At 56.0% G+C, this 25,439-nt stretch overlaps 6 protein-coding genes across 6 annotated transcripts; 3 read left to right on the forward strand and 3 right to left on the reverse strand.

The window, feature by feature from the left end:
• Nucleotides 1-614: 614 nt before the first annotated feature.
• Nucleotides 615-6,039, forward strand: INS49_002141 (uncharacterized protein; the record flags this gene model as incomplete). Its single annotated transcript, XM_043162955.1, has 4 exons — nucleotides 615-1,797; nucleotides 2,857-4,204; nucleotides 4,261-4,470; nucleotides 4,533-6,039. 4 exons carry the CDS (start codon nucleotides 615-617, stop codon nucleotides 6,037-6,039), a joined length of 4,248 nt encoding a protein of 1,415 aa, XP_043031461.1.
• Nucleotides 6,040-7,045: 1,006 nt separating this feature from the next.
• On the reverse strand, nucleotides 7,046-13,633 carry INS49_002142 (uncharacterized protein; the record flags this gene model as incomplete). The annotated part of the gene is made up of 7 exons (XM_043162956.1): nucleotides 7,046-7,321; nucleotides 7,409-7,687; nucleotides 8,417-9,080; nucleotides 9,156-10,205; nucleotides 10,947-12,336; nucleotides 12,387-13,318; nucleotides 13,365-13,633. The coding sequence occupies 7 exons, from the start codon at nucleotides 13,631-13,633 to the stop codon at nucleotides 7,046-7,048; spliced, it is 4,860 nt and encodes a 1,619-aa protein (XP_043031462.1).
• A 2,568-nt stretch (nucleotides 13,634-16,201) lies between these two features.
• On the forward strand, nucleotides 16,202-16,786 carry INS49_002143 (uncharacterized protein; the record flags this gene model as incomplete). The annotated part of the gene is made up of 1 exon (XM_043162957.1): nucleotides 16,202-16,786. One exon carries the CDS (start codon nucleotides 16,202-16,204, stop codon nucleotides 16,784-16,786), a length of 585 nt encoding a protein of 194 aa, XP_043031463.1.
• Nucleotides 16,787-17,170: 384 nt separating this feature from the next.
• On the reverse strand, nucleotides 17,171-18,250 carry INS49_002144 (uncharacterized protein; the record flags this gene model as incomplete). Its single annotated transcript, XM_043162958.1, has 4 exons — nucleotides 17,171-17,413; nucleotides 17,492-17,779; nucleotides 17,851-18,046; nucleotides 18,117-18,250. The coding sequence occupies 4 exons, from the start codon at nucleotides 18,248-18,250 to the stop codon at nucleotides 17,171-17,173; spliced, it is 861 nt and encodes a 286-aa protein (XP_043031464.1).
• Nucleotides 18,251-19,565: 1,315 nt separating this feature from the next.
• On the reverse strand, nucleotides 19,566-21,606 carry INS49_002145 (uncharacterized protein; the record flags this gene model as incomplete). The annotated part of the gene is made up of 3 exons (XM_043162959.1): nucleotides 19,566-20,540; nucleotides 20,621-21,179; nucleotides 21,533-21,606. 3 exons carry the CDS (start codon nucleotides 21,604-21,606, stop codon nucleotides 19,566-19,568), a joined length of 1,608 nt encoding a protein of 535 aa, XP_043031465.1.
• A 504-nt stretch (nucleotides 21,607-22,110) lies between these two features.
• Nucleotides 22,111-24,869, forward strand: INS49_002146 (uncharacterized protein; the record flags this gene model as incomplete). The annotated part of the gene is made up of 7 exons (XM_043162960.1): nucleotides 22,111-22,193; nucleotides 22,261-22,635; nucleotides 22,738-23,113; nucleotides 23,361-23,378; nucleotides 23,880-24,044; nucleotides 24,115-24,418; nucleotides 24,478-24,869. The coding sequence occupies 7 exons, from the start codon at nucleotides 22,111-22,113 to the stop codon at nucleotides 24,867-24,869; spliced, it is 1,713 nt and encodes a 570-aa protein (XP_043031466.1).
• Between the last annotated feature and the right edge of the window lie 570 nt (nucleotides 24,870-25,439).

The following is a 25,439-nucleotide window of genomic DNA, read 5'->3' on the forward strand; positions in this document are numbered from 1 at the left end:
ACCTTGCTAGTCTCTCCGTATCTCGTATCCCGCCCATGTTGATTGTTTTCCCCCTGTTGGGTAGCTTCACCACTCCCTCAGGCCCTGACCGGTCCAGTCTGTCGGCCTGGTCTCAGTCTCAGTCTCCATCTGCATCTGCATCTCTACTGCCATGCGACAGGCCGCGCTTGAGGATCCCCGACCCGATCGCATCACCTGAAGACGCGGCCCTACGGACAGACATGCACGCCTGGTAGCAGGCCACTCATCGCTCGTTCGCCCTGCCGCAACCGCTGGCCAGATATCCTGCATACAACTCTCACCACGGCGCTAATCGCAACGGATTTCCTGTGCCGCATTGGCTGCTATGGCCAGCTGCATGAGCTGTCCGTGACTGGCACCTAGACACACATAAGTTCCGGCTAGCTCGCCGGGTACTACGATCATCCTTTTTTTCCTTCTTCTGATCTCCCTCCCACGGCCGCCCACTGGTCATGGCTAGGGCCCAATCAGCTCAAAAGAGTGCAATGCCTGCACCGTACTGGGGTGACCTTCCCGGTCCAAACGCCCCAGCCCGCCCCGGTGCTCGCAGCTCCTCTGACGACTACGCCTCGAGACCGCTGCAACCTCAGGCCATGGATCTCGCGCCTGGTGTAGCGCCACAGTCCAGGTCCAACAGGGCTTCTGTCCAGACCACCAACACCAACGCCGACGCCCAGACCGACTCTACCTTGAGCCCCTACGCCTCCCCCACACGATCGAGCTTCCAAGGTTATGCTCTGGCTCCCAGGCCTCCTTCGCTCCCCTACGGACAGGGCCAGTATCCTCCCGACGTCTTGGAGAAGCGCCGCCGACGTGCGAGCAAGAACAAAGAAGAGGACCGCGAGTACTCACACTCCGACGCCCGTACATCAGCGCTCCCGCCTGCGCCAGATGTGCCTAGGGCGTCCTCTTTAAACTACAGGCATCCTTATGGGAACGGCGGGCTACCTTACACCTACACCAAGGCTGCTGCCGAAGAGCCCGATCTCCCTCTGAGTCCAGGCGTCATGGACCCGGACTACTACCATCCGGCGTCGGCAGACCGACCAACGCACTCCGACACAGTTGCAGGCTCAAGCTCGAACCGCCGGGTGAGCAGCGACAGCGCGGCGACTACAAGGAATGGCAGTACGAGGGACCCCGTCAATGGGCACCGAAAATCATCCTTGGGGAACGAGATGGACCGCCGTATGATGGCCAACGCCCGATCGCCTCTGCAGAAGCTTGAGCTCACGCTCGACAATATCACCAAGGAGGAAAAGAGAGCGCGAGTCGCGGCCGCCGAGCAACGCGCGCGGACGCGAGCATCCCGGGACAGCAGAGATCTTGGGCAGCAACCCGCGGTCCGCTTTAAGGAGGGAGAGGCTGAGGCTGAGCCCGAACTCGCCAGACCTCAGGTCTTGCCTGATACAGTGCCGGTCCAGCCCGGCATTGCGCCTCAAAGTGCGGGCAAGGAGATGCCAAAGCGACATGCATCGCAGGCAGCGAAGACTGCGGCGCCAAAGAAACCTGTCACACGATTCGCGCAAGATACTGGTATGCCGCAAAGGAACCTGAGCTTCCGTGAGCGAGCGGCTCGGGACGAGATCAACTTGCCGAATAGCAACGACCGTAATAATTCTCCCACGACCACGCCGACGAGCGGCTACTCGCTGGCTCGGAGCGGGAGCAACAAGTTGAAAAAGGAGCCCCCAAGCGACGCTGCTTACCAGCGGCGGGGCGACAATGAGAAAAAATCAGGACACGGTCCTCATCGTGGGACGACCCAACCTCCAGGTGAGGGGCTGGGTTTGGCGGCTGCTCCCGTACCAGCCGGATCCACATCGCCGAGTAAAACGGCCGGAAGGTCAGTGCGCACCAAGGTTCCACCCCTGAATACGGCCGTGGAACCCCGGCGACCCTCCGGCCGAAATGATATTGACCACCCGGATTCACCATTCACCCCTGGCAAGGCCACGAATACTCCTAGGCAAAGGAGAAATTCCACGTCAATCACCTTTGCAGATGACGTACGTCAAAATGAGGCACCAAAAACAGCAACCAATAGTGGAGCGATGGCCCGGACTGCTGCTGCCGGAGGTACAGCGGCAGCAATCGCAAAAGGGCACCAGCACGATGGCCATGCGAGCGATGATGATGCATCTCTCGATGACGATCATCGCCTTGGCGAATTCTTTCACCGCCGTGAATACAAGCCAGGGCATGGCATGTACAATCCACCAAAATTTCTCGGGGAGTGGAAGAAAGGAACGATCGGGACCCTATCCGGGACAATGCTCGATCTGGGCGATGAAACCACACCGAAAGTGGATCAGAGCCAGACGTGGTGGGAGACACCTCCGTCACAAAGGCGAGGCAGTATCTCAACGCGACCCCGGAAGGCGGAAGCTTTCGACGGGGAATACGATGAAACCAACGGTATGCACACTCCTAGTGATCCGACGACTGTCTTTCAAGAAATATACACAGGCCCTCATGGACTCCGTCAGTCGTGGGTTGCTTACTACGACGACGCGGCACCTCGCGGGCGCGAGTTTCTTGGTCATCAAGCGACGACCGACAAGCGCAAAGCGAGGCGTCAGAGCCGTCTGTATTCCATCGGACGGCCTCTGGTGGACTCCAGCGAAGACCTAGAGCCGACATCCCCTCCAACACTGTGTACCTCCTTGCTGTGCTTTTCATCGCCCCGCCCAAGACAAGTTCCCGAGAAGTCATTGCTAACCCGAGCGGCGCGGATGGTTATCCGTGTACCCAAATTTTTAGCCCCAACAAGATTCAAGCCTCCACTATTTCTGAAATGCGGCCCGCTACTGAGGTACTGTGGAATACGAACAGAGCGCGTCTCAAGCCGATCAGCTCGCAGTGGCCCAGATGTCGAAAGGGAGTTCTGGAGAGGGACGGTGATGATTGTCACCCAGGACCAAGATTCGTCTTACGACATTGCCCCCACTCTGAGACTGTTTGTACAGCCGATCGAGCTGCTACCCCCTCCGCCGTCCGAAGTCCGTGGAGAAATCCCGCCTGAGTTCGTGGATCCAATCGCAGGGCATCCGAAGTTAGGCCGTAAGGGGGAAACGTTGTATGTTCGACCAGTCGACCATCTCGATGAATCCAAGGATCATTCCCAGGATGAGACTGATCGGGGTCTGTTCGAGAAGACACGCAGTCCTCCTGACGTTACCCCCACTGACGGATCGACCGACGCGCCAGGCTCCTTCGCAGCCCGCCGGAAGAGAACACCCGTTGATGGAGAAAAGGTGGGCAAGTACAAAGATGTGCGCGGGTACCGGCTGCATGCCGAACGTGGCTATACTTTCTGGCGCTTCAGCGTCGAGGTCGAGCTGCGGGACAAGGAGCAGCGAATCGCGTACCGCATTAACCGCGGCCCTGCCACCGGCTTCTGGATTCCAGCCAAGAACCAGTCCATGAACATCATGTTCCACAGCTGCAACGGCTTCTCGGTCTCCGTGACCCCAGATGACCTCAGCGGACCAGATCCTCTATGGCGCGATGTACTCAACAACCATCAAAGCCGCCCGTTTCATGTCATGCTCGGTGGTGGCGATCAGCTGTATTGCGACGCTGTGATGAGAAAGACAGAACTCTTCCAAGACTGGTTGATGATCCGCAATCCGCTTCACAAGCACAATGCGCCTTTTACCCCGGATATGCAGGATGAGCTTGAGGGATTCTACCTGGAGCGTTATTGCACGTGGTTCTCTCAAGGTCTGTTTGGCCTGGCCAACTCGCAGATTCCCATGGTCAACATGTATGATGATCATGATATCATCGACGGATTCGGCAGTTACCCACATCACTTCATGAGCTCACCAGTGTTTTCTGGCCTCGGTAACATTGCGTTCAAGTACTATATGCTTTTCCAGCACCAGAGCATCGTCGACGAGACCGAGGAGACGGAGCCAAGTTGGGCCATTGGTGTGAGGCCAGGCCCATATATCCAAGAGCAGAGCCGCAGCGTCTTCCTGCGGCTGGGGGCCAAGATTGCGCTATTGGCAGTAGACTGTCGGACTGAGAGGATGCGGGATCAGGTTGTGCGCGAGGATACTTGGGACAAGCTGATGGATCGCTGCTACAATGAGATCGTCAAGGGCAAGACGGAACACCTGCTCGTCCTGCTGGGAGTGCCAATCGCTTATCCGCGGCTAGTGTGGCTCGAGAATATGTACGTAGGCCCCTCCCTTGAATACCGCTGGTGCTCTCCGCTAACCCCCTCTCTAGCTTGACCTCCCGTCTGCTGGATCCCATCAAGGCTCTTGGCAAGACTGGACTTTTCGGTAATGTATTCAATAAGTTTGACGGTGGCGTCGAGGTCTTGGACGACTTGGACGACCACTGGACCGCAAAGAACCACAAGGATGAGCGCAAGATCATCATAGAGGACTTGCAGGACCTTGCCGCGGACAGATCGGTTCGCATTACGATTCTCGGGTATGCCGACGACCCTTGCGGTCATTTTGGGTTGTAAACTTTGACTGACTTCTTCTATTCAGCGGTGACGTCCACTTGGCTGCGATCGGGCAGTTCTACTCCAACCCGAAGCTTGAGCTGGCCAAGCACAAGGATTTTCGCTACATGCCAAATGTCATCTCTTCCGCTATAGTCAATACACCGCCGCCAGACCTGATGGCAGACGTCCTCAACAAGCGCAACAAGGTGCACCATCTCGACAAGGACACCGACGAGGACATGATCCCGATGTTTGCCCATGGGGTTGAAGGCAAGCCAAGAAACAACAAGAGGCTTCTCCCTCATCGCAACTGGTGTTCTATCCGGGAGTACACCCCAGGGCAAACTCCGCCATCGACACCGCCTGAATATGCGTACGACGCAGAGTCCCCCGCCGACTCCGTAGTCCGCCGAGACACTGGGTTGTCCAATCAAGGAGTGACTCGGCGGCTTTCTAAGAAAAACCGTGGGCCTGCCCACCGTGCCGATGTAATCGACTCGCGGCCGCCCATTTCCGGATCAGGCGGGGCTGGAATTTTCAGGTCGTTGTCTTCGCGTGGTCGTCGGTCCACACCGGACGTGCCCGCCGGGGACAAGCGTCCAGGCACGAAGAAGAGGACTCTGTCGCTGACGCGTGGGGACTTCGGCGGTATCTTCCGTCGCAGAAGCGAGTCCCGAAACCGCTCACAGCCGGATGATGGCGGCATCAACGGAACGTGGGGCGAGAGCGATCCCGAAGTCGTCGCTCGGGACCGAAATCAGGGCGACGAGGGATACGACTTTGATTACGAGGACAACACCTATGACCAGCGGAACAGAGGCCACGGATTCCTGGGCAGCATCGGTCTTAGGGGAGGCGGCGGCCCGGGGGGTGGAGGCTCTTATGACGAATTCTCAGATGGCGACGACTCATACTTCACTACGCGCGCGCCTCAAAACACGCGTGCAAGCCAACCTGGGGTCAATAAGGCGGCGCGGGTCCTTGGGACCGAGGCACTGAATGCTTCGCGTCGTCATGGAAGTCAACACCAGCCTCGTCAGCCGCAGCAGCCGCAGCAGCAAGGTGTCGAGCGGCCGTTCGGGGTGACGACCAAGATATCGGGTCCGGGCCAGGATGATGATGATGATGATGATGATGATGAGCACTTTCAGCCCAAGCCGTTCCAGCGCACGCCCACGGGCTTGTCTGCCAAGCAGGTGCGCAAGAGGGCCAAGTCCTTCGACGTCAACATAGAGGGCGGACTTGACATTTGCCTGAACGTGGAGGTCTCGGCGAAAGACCCCGCGGGCATCACGGTTCCGTACCGCCTATTAGTGCCCAGGCTCTGGTACGATGCGAGCGACGGCGATGAGGTGGAGATGCCGGAACGCGGGAGAGGCAAGAGCAGAGACGAACAGCCTGGGCCGATCAAGCGATTCTTTAGTCTGAGTCGTGCGAGAGGCACGAGTGTCAAGCGAGGTGGGAGTGCGCAGCCAGGCCGACAGAGGCGAGAGGCCGGTGATGACCACCAGCCTGTGGTGAGTGGTCCGGCCCCCGGGACCGCGATATAATTGTGGCTGGAGGAGGTTGGAAAGATGCTGAAAAGACGCTGGAAACCTTTAAAGATACAAAGGGCTATAGTTCGGCAGGCGCACTTTTGATGAGCACAAGAGACGGGGAAACGAGCGCCGGCCCTGACGACGATCACGACTTTTCGAGAAAGGAAAGGCCAAAACCTGTTACGACCATCATGAGTATGAAGCAAAGAATTGCATGATATACCTTCTGTGGCCCTGACGGCAATTGCCTCTTGGATTTTGCATTCAAGCATAGCAAAGCAAAGCAAAGCAAAGCAAAGCAAAGCAAAGCAAAGCATAGCATTCCGAAACAAGAGCAAGGCTGCATTACCTTTTGGATTGTGCCATTGTTAATTAGGTGCCTACCTTGGATACTTATGAAGACACTCCTAGAAATCAGAGCATTGTAAAGGCTTCCCGGAGCACGCTTGAGCCGTTGCGCTGCCAGTGGGTCTGCACCCGATACCGCGAGGGGGACATGGTCATTTCTAATTAAGCTCGCAAGTGCCATCTTATGTTTGCGCGTCTTCTGAGACGGTCTGTCCCTTTCACGAGACACATGCCCAAGGCAAGTTTCCACGGCTCGCCTTGAAATTTGTAGGAACATAGAACAGCTCGGAGGACTAAGAGTCTTACAGGTCAGCTACATGTACTCTCGAGAGCGTGGGGGGTGGGGGAATGGGACAGGCTAAAACTTACCGGTCCTTGCTCAGGGATGCGCGCCGACATGTCTTGGTCACCATGACTCCTGAGAGCCGGACGACACATCGGCTTCTCTTTGATTTCTGGGTTTGCTTGGTATCATGATAGGCGCCGGCTGATGGGCAGGATGCCCACCTCGAGCCTCAGAAGCCCGAGTCCCAAACCTATGCCGTGTTTTTTTCCCGCCACTGAGCCTTTGCCACACCCTACAGCCAGCCGCCTACAGCCAGCCAGCATCGCTTCCACGGCTGCTGGGCTCCCCCGGGGCGATGTGGAAGCCGCTCGAACGCCTCTTCCCCTAGATGTCGTCCTTGTCGTCCCTCGCGTCGCGGTCCCGGTCCCGTCCTGCCCCGGGGCTCCTACTCCGGCTGCGGTTGCGCCGCCCTCCCCCGCCTCCGCCTCCTCCGACGCGCCCGCCCGCGCCGCCGCGGTTGTTCTTGCCGCCGGCGTTGGGAGGGGGCCGCACGAAGGCGAAGTCGACCTGGATGGTCTGGTCGAGCAGCTTGGTCTGGTGGGCGCCGTCGATGGCGGCGCGGGCCTCGGCGAGCGTGGGGTATTCGATCAGCGCGTAGCCCTGTTGGTACACGCGAAAGGTGTCGGTCACTGGTCAGCCCTCCTGTTTGCTATACACGCAATTGAGAGGAAATAGAGGGCACCGTACCTTGACGTAGCCGCTCCGGCGGTCGAGGTTGAGGTGCAGGTTCTTGATCTCGCCGTACTCGCCAAAGGTGTCGTGGATTGTCTCCTCGTCCACCTCCTCGTGCAGGTTTGTCACGACGATGATCCAGCCCTCTATGGAGCGCACGGCGGTGGCCTTGGAGTGCGTCACCATGTCGTCGACCTTTGCCTGGGCGGGCTGGGGCGAGCCGGGCTCGTCGACATCCATCTCCACGTCGGCCATGATTGCTTCCCTGCCTTGCCTTGCTTGCGTGCGGGAGGTCTGGTGGAGTTCGAGTTCGAGGTCAAATATTCGAATTGGTGAGTGTGTTGGTTGGGTCGGCGGAGGGATGGAGGGCTTGGAGAATGGGAGGAAGAAGTGATGTGCGAAGTCACTAGCAGCGAGGAAGGCTGAAGCTTGTGAGCCGCGGTGCACTAACAAATTCCTGGTGGTGCTTCTTCCACAGCTCCGCTGTAGAGCACATCCCAGTCAGACTAGGTGGGGGCCATAAAGTCGAAGCAGCTTCTACAGTACAAAATCACATGGACTCAAACAGACGAATCAAGACTTCCATGCGGTTGCATGTGCTCAGGGAAGACATGTCGGGTCCGTCATCACTTTCACAGACACAGACACAGACACACACATATTCAGCAAAACCCCAAGGGTCAAGACAAGGTCTGCATGTGCAGTCTGGTGAGCACATACAACAAACAAGCCTGCGAGTCACTGGGAAGTCTGAGGTGCTTTTGGAGTGGCTCTTGGCAGCGAAGACATGGATAGTATGAACAACCAATTCACTTGTGCACACTGCACCGAGTCGCTCTCCTTGGATATGCTTTCCATGACTACCACCGCCATCTTGGGTCAATCTGGCATGACCGTCGTCCGCAGAAGAATGAAGACGAGAAAGACCCCCTTTCCCAAAGCACTTCTCATCCTTGTCTCCTCCGCTGCAGTTCTCTATGCTCTCTCCTTGAAGCGCATCCACAATGGTTCAAGCGTGATGACGAAGGTGTCCCTCATTCCGTGTTCAAACGCTGCGCCCGCATCCTTCGCACTCGGTCCAGCGAAGTCGAAGTCGAACCTCAGGGCCAGCCTCGTGAGGAAGCTCCTCATCTCCCACATGGCCAGGTTTTTCCCCGGGCAGGCAAACTGCCCCACCTGAAACGGGAAGAACATTTCCATCTCCCCGGGCCCAATCGTGTAGCTCTTGCCCTGCTCCGTTGTGCCTCGAGTGCCAGACCCCTCGGTCGCCAGTTTGTCGGCCGTCACACCAAGCCAGCGGTCGGGGAGGAAAGCCTCGGGATCAGGGAAATAGTGTGGGTCGCGGTGTACCCAATATGGCGGCACGTAGACATCAACGTCTCCGGGTATGAAGAGGTCCTCGGTCTTGCCATTCTTGTCAACAAGAGGGATGGTCAGCCCCTCCGGAGGTGTGACCCGAGGGTTTCCCGAGGGCACGGCTGGTCTGAGGCGCAGTGTCTCGTTGATGATCGCATCGAGCATTGGGATAGCAGAGAGGTTCTTGGACAGCACATGGTAGCTGAATGTCTCCGGACCGTCTGGAAAGACCTGGGACACCTCGGACTGTAGGCGTGTGTAGAAGCTCGGGTTGCGGGCCAGGTAGAACAGCGCGCTGGTGAGCGTGTTCGAAGTGGTGTCGCTGAAGCAACTGCGTGTCAGCAGTGACTGATGTACAGTACCTAGGTGTCCTACCCCTCGAGTGAGATATCGGAATAAAACTCACGCGCCAGCCGTAGCAATGGTTCGGGCGTCTGAATTCAGCGCATTCCTTGTCTTGGGTGCATGCGGCGTCTTCTTCCTGTACTCGCGGAGTATCCAAGACACAATGTTGGACGGCATCTCCTTGTCATCCGGCTCGGTGCTGATCCTCTCATCCACCAGACTGCTGCAGTAGTCCCGGAACGGCCTTACTGCTCCGTCTGCGTAAGGTATGTTGGACGCCGCATTCATGACCCATGGGACCGGTTTGACATAAGCCACAAACTTCGCCTGCACTTTCATCGCCTTCACAGCCCAGTGTTCCGACCCACCGCTCGACACTTGGCCAAAGTCCTTCCCAAAGCCAACATTTCCCATTACATCCCACGCGAACAGTGAGACCCATCTTGTCATGTCAATGGCATCGTCTTCCGTCTCTGGTGAAGCAAGTCCATCCAGACAGTGCCCAACGGTCCTCTGCATGGCTTCATCGTACTTGGCAAGCGATTTGGTGCTCAGTGCCGTGTCCCAGGGCCGTCGGCGCCGCCGATGGTCTTCGATGTCTCGCGTCTCTATGAGTCCGAGGCGGTCGTTGTCCCAATCCTCAATCTGGTACAAGGTTGACTTGCGGCAAGCTGCGAGCGGCGCGATAGCTTCACCGCGGAAGATGGTGAGCTCCCTGGGCCCCGTCCGAACCACGTCACCGTATTTTGCCTGCATGGCTCCTAGCTCCAGGTGATATTGCCTCGCCAGGGAAGACTTCCAGACCGCATAGAACTTGGTGAGCCTAGCAGCCGCCGGGCCAGGGAACCTCCTCAGCCGATGGAAGAGGCCTCGATACAAAAGCATCGAGGCTAGAAAGCCTATCGTTAAGCAAGCCGTCTGCGTATATACCGTGAAGATGGCATCGTACACTGTAGCACCCGGGATTTTGATGGTGATGTAAAAGTAGACCAGCTCAAGCACGCCGAAGACACCTGCAAGGGGAATAGCATGCATGTCAATCTCAAAATTACGTGCGACCGCGTGCAGAGCGACGCCTAGGGCGACCGCAAGAAGCCGCGTGACCCGCATTCTGGAGAGCAGTGCATTCGACGTGTTTTGATGACTTGGCTCTCGATGCTTTCGTCTGTTTCCGCTGAGAAGGAGATCTGAGGCAGAGCACAGTTGTGAGACTCCGAGGAATCACAAGAGGGGAAGAGGGAGAAAGAGGGAGAAAGAGGGAGCGAATAGGCATAGGACAAGAAATGTAGTGCGAAGATGCGGAGTGGCCCAGAGAGGTCTGGCCGAAGTGGACCCATGCATCGCAGTCCCACCTCAGAGGATACATGGAGGTACAGGAGCATCCACTCCCCTGCAGATATGACCTCTGGCCGAGGCAAAGGTGAGGAGAGACGAATTATCCGGCACAGCTCACACGCCACCACACACTCTCTTTCACACACAGGGAGAATCAGCTGTGGGATAACCAGCCACAGACTATGGGATAATCTCCCATGGGATAACTCGGCATAGACAGTGGGATACCCAGCCATAGGATAATCTACCAGGGGACACCGGCTAGTCACAGGCAATTGGGCAACTGGAACACTTGAACAGTGGAACAGTGAAACATTCGAGATGCTGCCGCCTAAGCTATGCTGTCTGACCTAAAAATACGCGACGCCGATGCAATGCGGGTATATCCTGTGAAAACCATAACAGCCGTAGCAAAGACCAACCATAACAATAGTGACGTAAGTGCCTTCCATCAACGCCTCTAAACCTTTGAATTCAAGCCCTTCTAATCCTCCTGATACCCTCCAAGAGGTCGTACTGGTGATAAATGATGTCGTTCTTGGCACAGATCGCCTTGTCCAATGCGGTCCTCCTCTTCTCAAGTTTCTCCCAGATGTGGCGGTCGTAGCCTTTGTGCATTCCATTGCACTCTTCGGTTACGGCTGTGCGGCTAGCCTGCAGTTCCGCCAACTCGCTCTCGCTGGTCGAGATCAAGACGCGCATGTTTTCAAATAGATCGTATGCTGGCCGAATCGTGTTATCCTCATTGTCGGAGCCCTGACTGGACGCGACACTGGAGGCACGTGTGGTGGGTGCGGCGGGTGCAGCGCGTGCGGTGGGTGCAGCGCGTGTGGTGGGTGCAGCGCGTGTGGTGGGTGCAGCGCGTGTGGTGGGTGCAGCGCGTGTGGTGGGTGCAGCGCGTGTGGTGGGTGCAACGCGTGTGGTGGGTGCCGCAGTAGGTGCCGCAGTGCGAATGATCTGGATCGGACGAGGTCGACGGGTGGGACCCCGGCTGCCCGTGCTGGAGACCGAACCGACCGTTGACTCATTGTCGCGCAGCTTGCGATGAATGACGGTGTATTCGTGCTGCAGAGATTCGTAAGAGCCCTCGATCTTATCGCGCTGGGCCTTGATCTCTTCGTTTGCACGCTCAAGGGCCTCGATGTCCTTGCTAGCTTCGTCAAGCTGACCATAGGTGACCTCAAGCTTGGTCGTCAGGTTGTCCACGTGCTCCGATTGAGCCTTGATCTCTTTGTTCTTGCGCACAAGAATCTTAATGTCTTTGGTGGCCTCGCCAAGCTGACCACGAGTTTCCTCAAGCTCGGCCTCCAGGTTCTCTATCATCTCTGATTGAGCCTTGACCTCTTTGTTCTTGCGCACAAGGATCTTAATGTCTTTGGTGGCCTCGCCGAGCTGACCACGAGTTTCCTCAAGCTCGGCCTTCAGGTTCTCTATCATCTCCGATTGAGCCTGGACCTGTGTGTTGTCGTCGTGAAGGAGCTGGTTGTCCTTGATCGTATCTCCAAGTTGGCCACGGGTGGCCTCAAGCTCGGTTTGCAAATTCTTAATTTGATCCGAATGAGACTTGCGCGTCTTGCGCAGGGAGTCGTTCTGCTGATAAAGCTGGCCAACTTGCTGGCGCAGACGGCCATTCTCGCTCTTGAGTTGCTTGACCTCATTCTCAATACTGATGAAGTAGTGACCCGCCTCCTGGATCTGGGACTTCATGTCTTGGTTCTCCTTGCTGACAGCCTGGATCTGCTGGATCAGATCCTGGTTCTGCTCGCTCAGAACCTTCTTGTGCTCGTGTGCGAGATGGCATTCCTTAATTAGCTCATCACGCTCGGCTGTGAGGGCGTCGATGTGGACGTGTTGCGAGTTGGCGAGAGTGTTAGCCTCGTCGAGTCGCTTCTGCATGCGCTTGAGCTCTGTGAAGGAAGGTTAGCCTGTGTTGATGCGTCACGGGGGATGAACTTACTCTCTGCCTGGGTGCGCCTGCGAATATCATCGTCGGAATCAGAGCCAATAGCACTGTCCGACGAGGCCTTGCGGCAGGTGCCTCGGACTTCCTGCAGCTGGAGTTCGAGCCTAGCTTTCTCCTGGTGTGCCTTGTCCGCCTCACGCTCCATGGCCTCGTCGTGCTCCTGCAGCTCGGCGATTTCCTTGCGGAGCTGGTCCATGGAGACGAAAATTCGGGTTTCCTCCTGGGGAATATGAACAGCATTGACATCCTTGTGGCTGTTGGATGACTGCTGGTGGGATGAAGTGTCGGTATCATTGTCCTTCACGAAGACTGGGTTTCCGTCCTTGTCGAGCTGGCTGAACTTCAGAATGCCAGAGACGAAGTCGGCCAAAAGGTTACCGGGGACGGCGTAAAGCGACCAATTGGTAAAGGCGTCGACGTGCGCCTGCTCAATGATGGCAGGGTCGCTGGCGTGAGCCTGCTCGGTGGTGGCGGGGTCGCTGGCGTAAGCCTGCTCAGTGGTGGCGGACCCGCTGATGTGGACTTGCTCAGTGGTGGCGGGGTCGCTGGCGTAAGCCTGCTCAGTGGTGGCGGTCCCGCTGATGTGGACTTGCTCAGTGGTGGCGGGCTCACTGGCATAGGCCTGCTCAATGGTGGTGGGCTCGTGTGTGATAGGCGAGTTAGTGGTAGGTGCCATAGGCGGTGCATCTTCCTCGGGTGCACTTTGCTCGCAGAGATCAGGGGTGGTAAAGTCCCTGAGGAAGCGGCTCCAGGTGTCGCTGGAAGGCGAGGCGGTCTCGCAACGCGCCTGAAAGGCTGCGCGGCCACGTGTCTTTGGCACGAATGGCGGCGATGGACCGAAGACTGGGGTGTGAGCGAAGTTCTTTGGTGTGCCGAAGTCGCAGCTGGAAGGCGGATCTGAGGGCAGGAGGTCGGAGAGCAGGACTCTGGAGTTGACTGGCGCGGGTGCGATGCGCGGGGAGGGTGAGAAACCTGGGCCAGGGGAAGGAGAAACCTGGACCTGGGGTGGGTGCCATGGGGCGCTCGTAAGGCGCGACCGCGGCAGTGGGGTCAAACCCGACATTAGCAGGTGAGATGTAGGACATGCGGGAGATGTCAGACCAGACGGAGGCGACGGTGACCTCCTTGGGAGGACCAAAGGAAGTTGTGGTGCGGCCGACGGTGTCGTGAGAACCTGCGGATGTGGCAGGCTCGGTCGCGTTGTGACGCGTCTCGCGGTCAGCACGCGTGTCAGGAGCCATGTTTGGCAGTCGTGACTGAGTGTGGATTTGGTGGGTGCGTGATGAAATGGTTGATGATTTGATTGATTGATTGAACTGGACGAGCCAATTGATAGCAAAGAGCCGAATGCAAGCAAGAGAAGAGCGCAAGCGCGACGATGAGAAGTGAAGTTGGTGGATGGGTCTGCGGATGTTGCATTCGTTGTGGAGAAGGAGAAGGAGGGAAGGGAGAATCCGGGGGATGCCAAGGTCGCCTTTTGACTTGGGAAGGAAAGGGAAGACTGATCTGGCGGCACGCGCCTCAGCAGCGAATCAGCGCCCACCACCTGCAGGGCCATCAGGGTGCTTGTCTGGGCCCACAGCATTCTGGAACCTTGCCCGAAATGCATGTGGCGCTCGGGCCGTACATCTCGGCACCTTGCCTGATGTGCTCGGGAGACTTGCCGACTTGGCAGATGAGACTTGTGGGCCGGATCGCCATTCCTGTGATCCTGCAGCGGAACCACGATGCTGCACCCCGCAAAAAATACGGCAGGTAGTCCCGATTTTTCTCTTTCCTGTCGTTGTCGCGGCATATTCTGGAGAGGAGATTTGCGGCCGGTTGTCTGGTGTCTTGCAGCCTGGAGAGGGCACCAGGAGGGTACCTGATGACTCTGGCAGAATCGGCAAACGACATTCGTAACCGGCATAGTCTGGGCAGAAATCAGACCACGATTCACGGCGTCCACGTAAACAGACTGATTTTCACATGCGTCTCTGGCAGAAGGGACCCACATGTCGCGTCTGGAATGTGATCGAAGCTGGGAGGGCGGTGCCCAGTGTGAAGCGAAGGGACGAGAGCTGGGTGCTGGGCGCTGGGCGCTGGGCGCTGGGAGCTGGGTGCTGGGCGCTGGGTGCTGGAAGGTGGGAGGTGGGAAGTAGGAGATGAGAGCTTCAGGCGAGCAGGCAGATGAAGATGGGAGTATCTGTTCTTAGTAGTACTGGTAGTAGTATTGAGCAGTATCGTAATTTGAATATCATAAGGGCTCTCTCCCCTTCTGACGACATTGCCTCTCGTCCTTCCGTAGGCAGGTGTAGAGCTGTCATCGCGTGTCTGCCCTGAGCCATAAAAAGGAAAAGGCACGACGAGAGTCGCGGATGTCATCATGGCAGTTGGAGCGTGGTCCTCGTCTTCTCGTAATGGAACGCTGATTATCAGGAAGTCCTTGGGTCTTGTTGGCCGGGGCTCGTGATGATGAAAGCGAGCACCAGCTCCACGGAACAATTCGACAGTCGCTTCCGCGGCCGCGTCAGGATGGGATAGAGGAAAGTCGTGCTTGAAGCGTCGCGAAGACTGTAGAGGACTGAAGGCTCTAGGGACCTTCATCAGAGCTCTCGTTCAACCAATGACCACTGCTGCCCTGAAATACACATAGAGCTGCGATGAATGCCGGGCGACATCGATGATGGGCGGTGCTCCTGATGCCTCCTTGGATACGAGACATCATCGCATGTGATACATTGTAGCACGCCCTCATGCGCCAGAGTTGGAAAGCGCGACACGTAAAATGCCGGGGAGTATCTCTAGCAAGGCAGTCGTCAACGGTCCACAGGCACGCAGAAGCTTCTGCGGCCCTCTGACATGCTGGGCTTCTGGCCAGCCATCATACATCCAGCGTGTAGAGAACTGCTGGAGGTCTTCGCCTTACACTTATCGCCCCAACGTCTCAAGACAAGCTATCGCGTGAGTTCCGGCCTTGTCGACCTTCCATCGCGGTTCAACCACTCGATCGCCCATTGACACTGGACTGGGCGTCGACACGCGTACAGCCACCGGGCATCAAAGCCATGACTTCCGCGTCTTTAAGAGAGTAACGCGTCCAGATTCATGCGGTTAGTGTTGGAGCAAGCAACTGACGCAGCTAATCGGGATGTAGTAGTGACACGCCTCTGTACAAACCAGGCCGAATGGATCGCACAAAGCTTCACGCGAACACGTCTTCAGCGGATGTCGTGCCCCAGCGTCTGCGCCGCATGACGTCTGAGGCACAGCACTCGACAGCTCAGCCCCTGTCGTCCAAAAGTGAGACCCATGAGCGGCAGATCTGCAGTCTGGGGGCGGCCCTCGGGATCGCAAGCCACGACCAATTGTCATCGATCGCGAACCCGAGGATCCGACGGATACGGCTAGGCTGATCGTCGCGACGTTACATTCAAGATGCTTGTTCCGACGCCCGAAGGACAGCCCTGCATCCTCCCGGGCCTAGAACCCTTCTCGAAGCTCTCGCATTCGCACCCGCACAACACAGCCTTCGGTCGACTGCGGCGGAGTATGAACAAGGTGCTGTGTGAGTGTGGAGGTGGTCGGGAGGCAGTATCCTGTTGAAAGAAGAGTGAGGAATACATAAGAAGTTGCTTCTCGCCTCCGTTGTGTGTTGTGGCCTGTCTCCATCAACTCATATTCCCTTACTGGTTCCGAAGGTCGCCATTCAATCTGTCAAAGACACAGCAACCACTCCATCAGTCTCTCGCACCTCACGCTATAACAACATCTAAGCACAAGTCCTTCGACACACCTACCCACACAAAACACTACAGCCAACGTCCAAAATGCTCTTCATCGGCACCATCACCCGAATGATCGAGGGCGACAGATACAAGCACCACCACGCGCCCGCGGCCTATCCTGCCGTCGTTGGCGTTCCTATGCCACTGCAACACGCCCCCTGCAGCTGCCGCGGCGACCGCTTCTGCTCAGCATGCTCCCCTCAGAGCCACCACGTCGGCGGCGTGGTCCCGATGGTCGCCGCCGCCGCGCCCGTCCTGTCCCACCATGACGCGAGGCGGGAGTGGAGATACGAGCGGCGCGCCATGAGGGACTCCCGCCGTGCCGCGAGGCACGGCTATGGGTACGGGTACCCCGTTGCGGTGCCCGTCGCGAGCGCCTATGGCGCCGGCCACAGCGGCTACGCCCGTGACTACTATGAGGCTGGCCCATCGTCCTCGCGGGCTCTGCCGGAGCGGAGACAGGACGAGTACTGGGAGGATCAGGGCCTTGCAGCACCGGCTGGTTTCAGAGCAAGCCACGTTGATAGGGAGCAGCGCGAGGCATCGCCGCCAAAGTACGAGACTGGCAGCTGGGAGCCGCGAAGGACGTCTGTGGAGGTGTCGACGGAGGGCAAGAGGACCTACTAGAGGCAAAAGTCATTGACTGAGGTGTATTAGACTTCTCATTCTGATCTATCGCGTGTGCATTATTTCGGTCCCGGCGTTGGGTTATTGGGCATGTCAATTCATGGGAGAGATACCGATTAGACAGCGAACGTCGTTCATGATTCCATTCAAGACCCTCGAATCCGTCGAGCTCGTATCAAGCTCTCCAAGCCGTGTAAACCGCGAGTCTACTCCATGCCTTTTTCTCCCAGGTCCAATCCCGGGAATTGTTTTCGCCCACATGCATCGCGAAATTTTGTACATGCTCATTTTAAAGGGCCCCTCAGTCGACTGTATCATTGCTGCCTCCTCACCAACACCCAATCGTAGTATGAACGAGCCCTGTCAGACCTCAAGACCTATCATTTATTGCTGGCCGGCAAGTCGTCGGCTCTGAACCTCGCCCAGGGCCTTCATTCCGCTCAGAACGGTGGTCGTACCGAGAACAGCCACCGGGAGAAGAATGTGTCCGAGGGACATGCCGCGGTGGTAGAGGAAGTAGACGAACTCGATCGCGAGGATCGAGCCGAAGAAGGTCGCGTGGGACAGCGGGGCCGCGCCCAGGGCCTTGGGAAGGCTGCTGAGGTTCGCTCCGAGGAAACCGAACCACTGGAAAAGCATCGGGTTAGCAGCTGTGCTTTACACTCGCGAAATGTGTTGCGGACAGGGCAAGAGCGAGCAACTTACACCAACCAGAAGGGTGGGCAGGGTAGCGGCGATGACCAGCACGAAGAAAATCGAGAAGATCTTGTAAGGGTACTTGGTTTCCTCGCGGAAGATGTGGTGGATCTGGGGCTTTTTGCCGTAGCGCAACGTGGAGGGAATGACGGGCGCGGGTGCGTTGGAGTCCTGCTTGATGTCGACGTCGAAGACATCGGCAATGACACCCTGCGCTGAGCCAAATGACCCAATGACAACGGTGGCGTGGATAGGCTTCGGGGACACGAGGAACTGGACGGGAATGTCTTTCTGCGTCTGTACACACACGGCTTGTTAGCTTCGCCAGCCTGAGCGTTTCGTTTTGCCATCGCATCGATAGAACGTACGACTTGGACCTTCGCCTTGCCGCTGTCCTTAACACTCAACGGGAAGGGAGCTTCCAGCCCGCTCTCGTCCTTCAATAGTAGGAAGGCCTGGTGAGGGCGCTTCGCCTTGCCGCTGTCCTTCGCTGTCAAGCTGACTGTGAGGGTATCTTGAGCGCTGAGGGTGATTGGGGTCTCGAGAGGGGATTTGGGGCCGAATCTGTGATCAGCCGTCAGCAATTGGCTCCATCTGAGCTCGAAGCAGGTCGCTGGGCGCGGGTTGAGCTCACTTCTCCTTGGTGGCCTCACCAGCAGCCTTCTTGCTGCTGATGGAGACACTACCATCATCAAAGCTCCATGACGACGCAGCCTGGACAGCGCCAGCTGCCAGGACGACGAGAGAGGATATTCCAGTGAATCGCATATTGGCTGGCTGGATGTGGTGGTGGGAAATGACCAGAAGATGTGGTCTTGGCAGGGCTGGAGATGGAAGTTCCCAGAGGACACACACGCCGCAGGAGCTCGCCGTCCCAGGTTCAGTGTGGCAGCTCCAGGAGCTTTACGTGGCGTAAACCGAAGCCTGCGGCTGGCAGTGACCACACACACAGCCCCGGCCAGGGTTAAACCCCTGCAATCACACGTTCTTCACATTGAAGTCCAACAAGACACATGCACATACAATTCATCCATCATAAGCCAAATTTGACAGACTGAAATCTTTCAAACCTTGTGTCAACTCCTTGTAGTATGCATGCATTGTTTATCCAACCCATCCTTGGCCTGATATAATACGCCCTTCGACAATTATCTACAACAGACGCATAAGTGGAAATGGGAGAAGTTCCTGCATCTAATAAAATTACTGTCATTGCCTGTTTCTGAGCACATAAGTCCTTGCTGGCCTATATTTGAACCGTTGAGCGCCTCGAAAGCCTTCGGGATGTCTCCAGGCCGTGTTATTCCCACAGGTGCTTGGTAGAGCTCGACAAGCCACCAGCAAAGGTCCACCGGATGTGGGCATAGATGTCGAAAGAACCCGCTGAACGAGCTTCAACATGTCTCCCAATACCTTTGCATTACCGTTTGTCCTATAACGAACAGTCTTTTATGAAGGCAGATGTGGGGGGAAAAAATGCATGCAGCAGTGTCTGGGTACACAGACAAGCGGCCCCAGGCAGAGTGGATTCTCCCAGTTTAGTGTAAGTTGATTGGCCAGACGCTGGCAAAGACAACTGCTTGCAGGCACCACCCCGTCCCATAATTTGCTCAGACTCGAGTTGTCGTTTCATGGATTCCAGAGGTTTCTGTTGAGATCCAACGTTTGGGGCACTTTTGGTCCATCTGTCCAGGTTTAAACGGCTTAGTCTTGGCGAAAGAGCTTTCAACAATAGTCTCGTCTGGTCCTCATTTCTCCTTTTCCCACCAATGACTCCATGGATGAGGACGATGTATGGATGACGATTGCCTGTGTTTCGTCTTCTCTGCTAAGAATCTAGAGACGCTTAAAGGACCTCAAAATTGCAGCATAGTACATGTGTGTTGCATTCTCACTGATTTGGCTGCTTGCTGAATCTACTCGGTTCCGACAGCAACAAGCGGGTTTGAAATAGTTGCAAGTTGTTCCACATGTTTTGTACCTGAATCTCATGACTGCACGTCAGCTTGAACGGAGAAAGGTCAAGTCGTACGAGGGAAAAGGTCATGTTCTAATTTGTCCCTGTCAAGTATCGTGTGTACGCTCAGCTGACAGTGGCCCATTCCGCCCTCAAATCTTCTTTCAACGTTAATATGGGCCACCCAGTCCGCGCTTCACAGTCACTGATCAGCGAGATGATGGCCTCCCGTTTTACTAGGTCATGAGTACAAAGCCCCGCGCCGAAGAGGCACTGGGCTGAGAGAATTTGGCACCCTTCGTCCTTCAACTCCATGGCAATCCCACAGATGGTTTCTACTGCATCTGACAAGACTCGCTGAGTCTGCAAGTAGCCCTGGAAGCCACCGATGCCTGGGAGGTGGAGGGAGATTAGTATTTTGGCAAAATTGTAGACCTGCATAGCCACGGCAAATTGAGGGGGGTGGATCCAGATAGACTTGAACTCAGAGCCTTGCAAGCGGGACGGAGGGCATGGGAGAGGCTTATAAGCTGGTCCCACGAATGACTTCCACCTTTCCAAGGCTACGTTCAAGACGCTCCCGGATTGGATCCTGGCCTCCATTGTCCATATTTTCGAATGGGAGTCTGCGCAAAAGTTTACAGCCTGTGACAGGAGGTAGACGGCCCTGTTGGCGAGCTCGTTCTGGGTGAGCTCGGAGACATCCTTGGCCGGCCTCCAGAAGCTGAAGCACCGCCTCTTTTCCCGGAAGGCGGCCCAGAGGTCTTGCTGCAGCCATGCCCACCACACGGACTGTCGCAGGCCGCCAGAGGCGCCGTGGACGTCCTGTGAGCGTTGGATCCCAAATACGCCCTTCAGGTGTCTCGTCCAATTACCCTTGCTGTCATCGAGCATCTCGTATGTCGAAGTGATGATCACCGTGGCTAGCAGCTCCTCAGATCGGGTGTATGTTGTATACTGCAGAGCTTCTCGGACGTAGTGGAGCGTCTCGTAGTAGTATTGGACTGGTATACTGGGATCGAATGTCCTAGCCCCCACGGTGGAAGTGGCAAGGCGCGAGGCTAATGCGAGGATGGCTTTCATAAGACCCAAGTTTCGAAGCTGCCGAGGCGCTTTCTTCAGCGAATTGCATCTTGACAAGCTCAGCCAGGACAAGCACGGGCTCCTTGGCTTTCACTTACAGCTAACCTAGTGGCGTGGGTCGAGAAGTGCCTGTGTGGGTCAAACAGGTCCAGCAGCAACGCAGCCTTCTCCGTGAACGTTCGGAACAGGATTGCTTCTTCGTCTCGGAGAGATATGTCCTGGTCGAGTTGCCACGCCTGTAGCTCGCAAGCACTATGGCGCACACCATCGACAGGGTGTTCAAGCTCGGTACCAGGAAGGATGCGGCTATTGGCCTGCCTACGAGCAACTTCCAAATCTGCAGGGTGTGTAGCTTCATAGTTGAGACCAGCCCCTGCTCCTGCTAGGGGTGCGGGACTTGTCGATGGACTCGGTGCCAGAGAGAACCCGCTGTCTGCTTGAGCAGCATCACTCGCCAGAAGGTCAAGCCAACGAGTGGATGCGAGGTCCGCTGTGAGCAGCTCAGAGGCCACTGTTTCTGGACTGAATGCATGCTGGGCCTGATGTTGTCTCTCATCTGATAGGTGTGATACTTCGGGCCTCTGAAAGCTTGAAATGAAGGGAGCGTTCTGGGTTGGCGTCACCCCTGGTAGACTGGAAGAGGGCTGTGTTGGCTGACTTCCTGATGTGTTAACAAGCGGTGATGGTGGAGCCGGGTCCGGAGCTCTCAGTCCCTCTTCTGAAGGTGAGAGGGCAGTTCTTGAGGCTCCAAGCCCTGTTGGTGCCGCTTCGTCTCTCGGGCTCGAGATCGGCATAGGCACAGGCTCTACTGGCAATGGAACATGGGCCGCACCCAGGGCGTCGTTCGTCACACTTTTTGTGTCTCTTCCTACACGTGAGACTGTTTATCGCAAGGCCAGTGGGTGTTAGTATGAGCAGGCAGATACATAGTAGGCAGAGCCAGGGCAGATGCCCCGTCTCGCGGCCAGTTGGAGTTACTCAGTGACTAGTGCTAAACGAAGGCGACTCACCATCCAGTTTTGGTCCGCATGCCCCTCGACCGAGACTTCCTGACCTTGTTCTTGGATTTCCCCGGTTTCTCCATTTTGCGGATTTTTGGCGTGACCCGCCGTGGCCGGATTCCGAGGTTTAGCAACCGCAGCAACAAGACGCTGAAAGGTTGAAGCTGGAATAGTCAGGGGGGAGAGAGGGGCGCGACTCGAGGCTTTTTAGACATACTCCGCACGTCCTTGGGCCGCGCTACTCGCTGGTTGTGGGTACAATGCATAGAGGTGGATCGATGCCAAAGAGGGGGGAAACTGGGAACAAAGGCCTCGGTAGTTTCCCTTCTTCTCATCTTTCCCCAGACAATAGTGGAGACGGCGCGTGTCGAGGTCATTGCTCCCCTCCCGGCCCGTAATGCTGAGTATATCTCGTGCCGCAAAAGAGCGTCGTGTTGCTAGGTTTTGCTATCACGTAGTAGTATGATGAGACTTATCCACGGCCAAAACCTGGAGTTTGTCCACCTGCAGGCCTCATTTTATTTCCACCCACAGCCCCCACAGACTTTACTTCACGCATCACCTCTACCTACCCATCGCTAGGCAACATGGAGTGGAAACAGCAGAACAAGACATATCAAATTCTCAAGGCCGCCGAAGAGGGAGGATATGGCGTGCTTGCAGCGATAGCGTGAGCCTCCATTCCACCCAAATGTCTCAACTCGACGGGTTATTGTGTTCCACTAACACATTCTTAGGTACAACATCGAGAGTATTTTGGGTCTTATAAGGGCTGCGGAGGCGAAGCGGTCGCCCCTGATCCTCCAAATGTTCCCCTGGGCGATCACATATAGCGATGGACTGTTAGTGCACGCAGCTGCCCAGCGAGCACGTCAGTCTTCAGTACCGGTTGCTATTCATCTCGACCATGCACAGGACGAGGCCTTGATCAAACACGCAGCTGCGAACTTGCCTTTTGACTCAATCATGGTGGACATGAGCCACTACGAGATGCATGAGAATCTGCGGAAGACTCGGGAACTGGTCGCGTTTTGCAACCAACACAAGATTACCACTGAAGCAGAGCCTGGTCGCATTGAGGGCGGCGAAGACGGTATTGCTGGTACTGCAGAGTAGGTTGACCGACAAGCTTCGTTATTGATCTTTCATCCATATTCAAGCATTCTATGACGGCCTCTCCAAATTACCACTTGTACTGATCAGAAATGACTTAGTCTCGAGGGTGCTTTGACAACCCCGGAACAAGTGGAAGATTTCATTGCCACTGGAATTGACTTCCTAGCGCCTGCATTTGGTAATGTCCACGGCGATTATGGCCCAAGGGGTCCAGTCTTGGAATACGACAGACTTGCCAAGATCAGGGAGACGATTGCTGGCAGAGTACGCCTTGTGGTCCACGGAACAAACGACTGGAGCGAGGAGGTGACCAAGAAGTGCGTGGCTGGTGGGTGTGTGAAGGTCAACGTTAACAAGCTGGTGTTGCTGGACTACTTGAATCATCTGAAGGTAAATGCACCATCCAAGAGTATCACGGTACTGATGGAGGAGGGGACCAAGGAGATCCAGGCACTTACCGAGTGGGCTATGGATGTATGTGGTAGTACTGGAAAGGCGTGAGAAACATCTTCGAATCGAATAGTCGATTTTCCATGCACCGAGTTGATACCTGTAGCCATCCAAGCCATAGTATTCAGCTTTTGCAGTGCTTTGCAAAATTACAGCTCATCTTCCTTGGTTCAACCTCCAGTTTTGTACATAAGCCCTTCGGAGTGTATATTAGCCGGCTCGGGGAGCGTCTTAGCCCTCGTATCCACTCTATTACTCTAATCATTTGAAGAGGGTCAAGAGTCTCAGAGTGAGTTTATAGCCTTTGACAACCATTTTGCCAGCATGGTAGGAACAAATTCACCTAGGGTGTAAGTCTAAAGGAAAAGGCCATGGATTTGATTTTAGACAGGATTGACGGGGACAGTCCTGATTCTACACAGTAAACCTTGTGATCGGCACATGCAGGGAGCCTCGAGACGCGGCCATCGAGACGAGCAGGGACCTCGAGGCGCACGCGACAGCTGCGGCATTTGATTGACACTACTTGGTCTCCCGTAGAAATGCTATGTTGACTTGAATCGTCAACCTTATAATCGAAGAGACTTTCCATAGCATCTTTGGCCTTATCAACTTATTCCTTCTGATGCCCACCGAGTCGTGTCACCGCCCGAATCTCACAGTCTCAACTTGAAACATGTCCGCAAGAAAGAATGTTATCATCACCGGGGCCGGTGGAATGATCGGTCCCATGTTGGCCCAACGCCTTCATGATGATGGCTACAATCTCATTCTAACGGACATTGTTGAGCCCAAGGCCCCTAAGGGTGGCAATTCAGAAAATGTCAAATGCCTGAAGGGTGACATCACCGACGCAGCATTTGTGAAGCAACTGCTTGACGCCGCGCAGCCGCTCCATGCTATTTTCATCTTCCACGGCATCATGTCGGCAGGTTCTGAGGCAAACTTTGATCTTGTAAGCACCATCTGATCGAAGATGGCAGCACAGATAGTTCGAGAGCAGGTTGCTAACACCGAGGAATCAGTCGATGAGAGTCAATGTGGAGAGCGTCCGAAACTTGCTCCTTTCCATACGAGAGCTGCCGCAGGCACCAGTAAGAGTGGTGTACTCGAGCTCACAGGCTGTGTACGGGCAACCTCTACCCAAGATCATAGCGGACGATGTCACGCCTACGCCCGAGGGAACTTACGGTGCACACAAGTACTCTACTGAGATAATCATCAACGACATGCACCGAAAAGGCTTCATCGACGCATTCACAGTTCGGTTTCCAACGGTGGTGGTCCGGGCCGGCGCACCGAGCAATGCGGCCCCCTCGTTCCTCTCAGGTTTGTCTTTCCCTTGATTGAGATGGTAGGAGACCTCGACTGATTATTATCGTAATCAGGCATGATTCGGGAGCCAATGAAAGGAGAAGAGTGTGTGATACCGCTCACGGACAGATCGTACAAGACATATGTATGCTCTCCGAGCAGCACAATCGAGAACCTGGTGCGGGTGCTCAACCTCAAGAGTGATGCCCTGCCAAAACACCAGCGGCACATCATGTTCCCGGGCGTGTCAACTACTATCCAGGACCTGATGGATGCTCTGGCCAAGCACGGTGGCCAGGACAAGCTCAAGCTCCTCAAGGAGGAGACGAACCCTACTTTCGAGAGGATCCTGAGGAGCTGGCCGGAAGACTTCGACCCGAGCACGCCGGACAGGCTTGGTCTGGTCAGGGATAAGAAGGCGGAGGACTTGGTGAAGGAGTACATTGATTCCTTGGGCTCGCAATAAGTTCTTTTGGAGAAGAGTTACCTGTCGACTCAGTGTCAGCTAGATCGAGAGTTGGCGCCGGCTAACTATAGATAATTAGAAGAGGTGTTGCTCCGTCGTGACTTGTCCAGAGAAGCCCGCGAAAAAGAATCAGCATACACATTTAATGGGTTCAACGAAACTTCCAATCGAAAGATGTCTCTGCTAGGGTGAGTCCCATAGAGGAATGAAAAGAATCGAAGGCATTGGTATGTGATTGCGTTTGATCAGGAACCTCCCCCTCCACCGTAGTGAATGGTGCGTTCACCTTGCCAGGGCGGGTTAACGTAACCCTGGCGCTGAAACCTCCAGGTGGTCAGTTGGCGCTGCAGCAGGACCAACCTACCTGTAGGGGCTTGTCTCGAACAAAGCATTTGTGTGAGACGTGACGGTTCCTTGGACGCCACTACCCGTCCAGACTGCACCGGCCACCCAAAGAATTCATTTCTGGCTTTCATTTCAACTTGACGCCATCACTGACGTCGGTCTTCAGCCCTTGGCCCCCTCTCCCCTTGAGTCTGTCTGCCTTATCCTCCAGTGCGGGAGACAGAA

This window comes from Diaporthe citri (assembly GCF_014595645.1).
Source record: "Diaporthe citri strain NFHF-8-4 chromosome Unknown scaffold_1, whole genome shotgun sequence".
Lineage (NCBI taxonomy): Eukaryota > Fungi > Ascomycota > Sordariomycetes > Diaporthales > Diaporthaceae > Diaporthe > Diaporthe citri.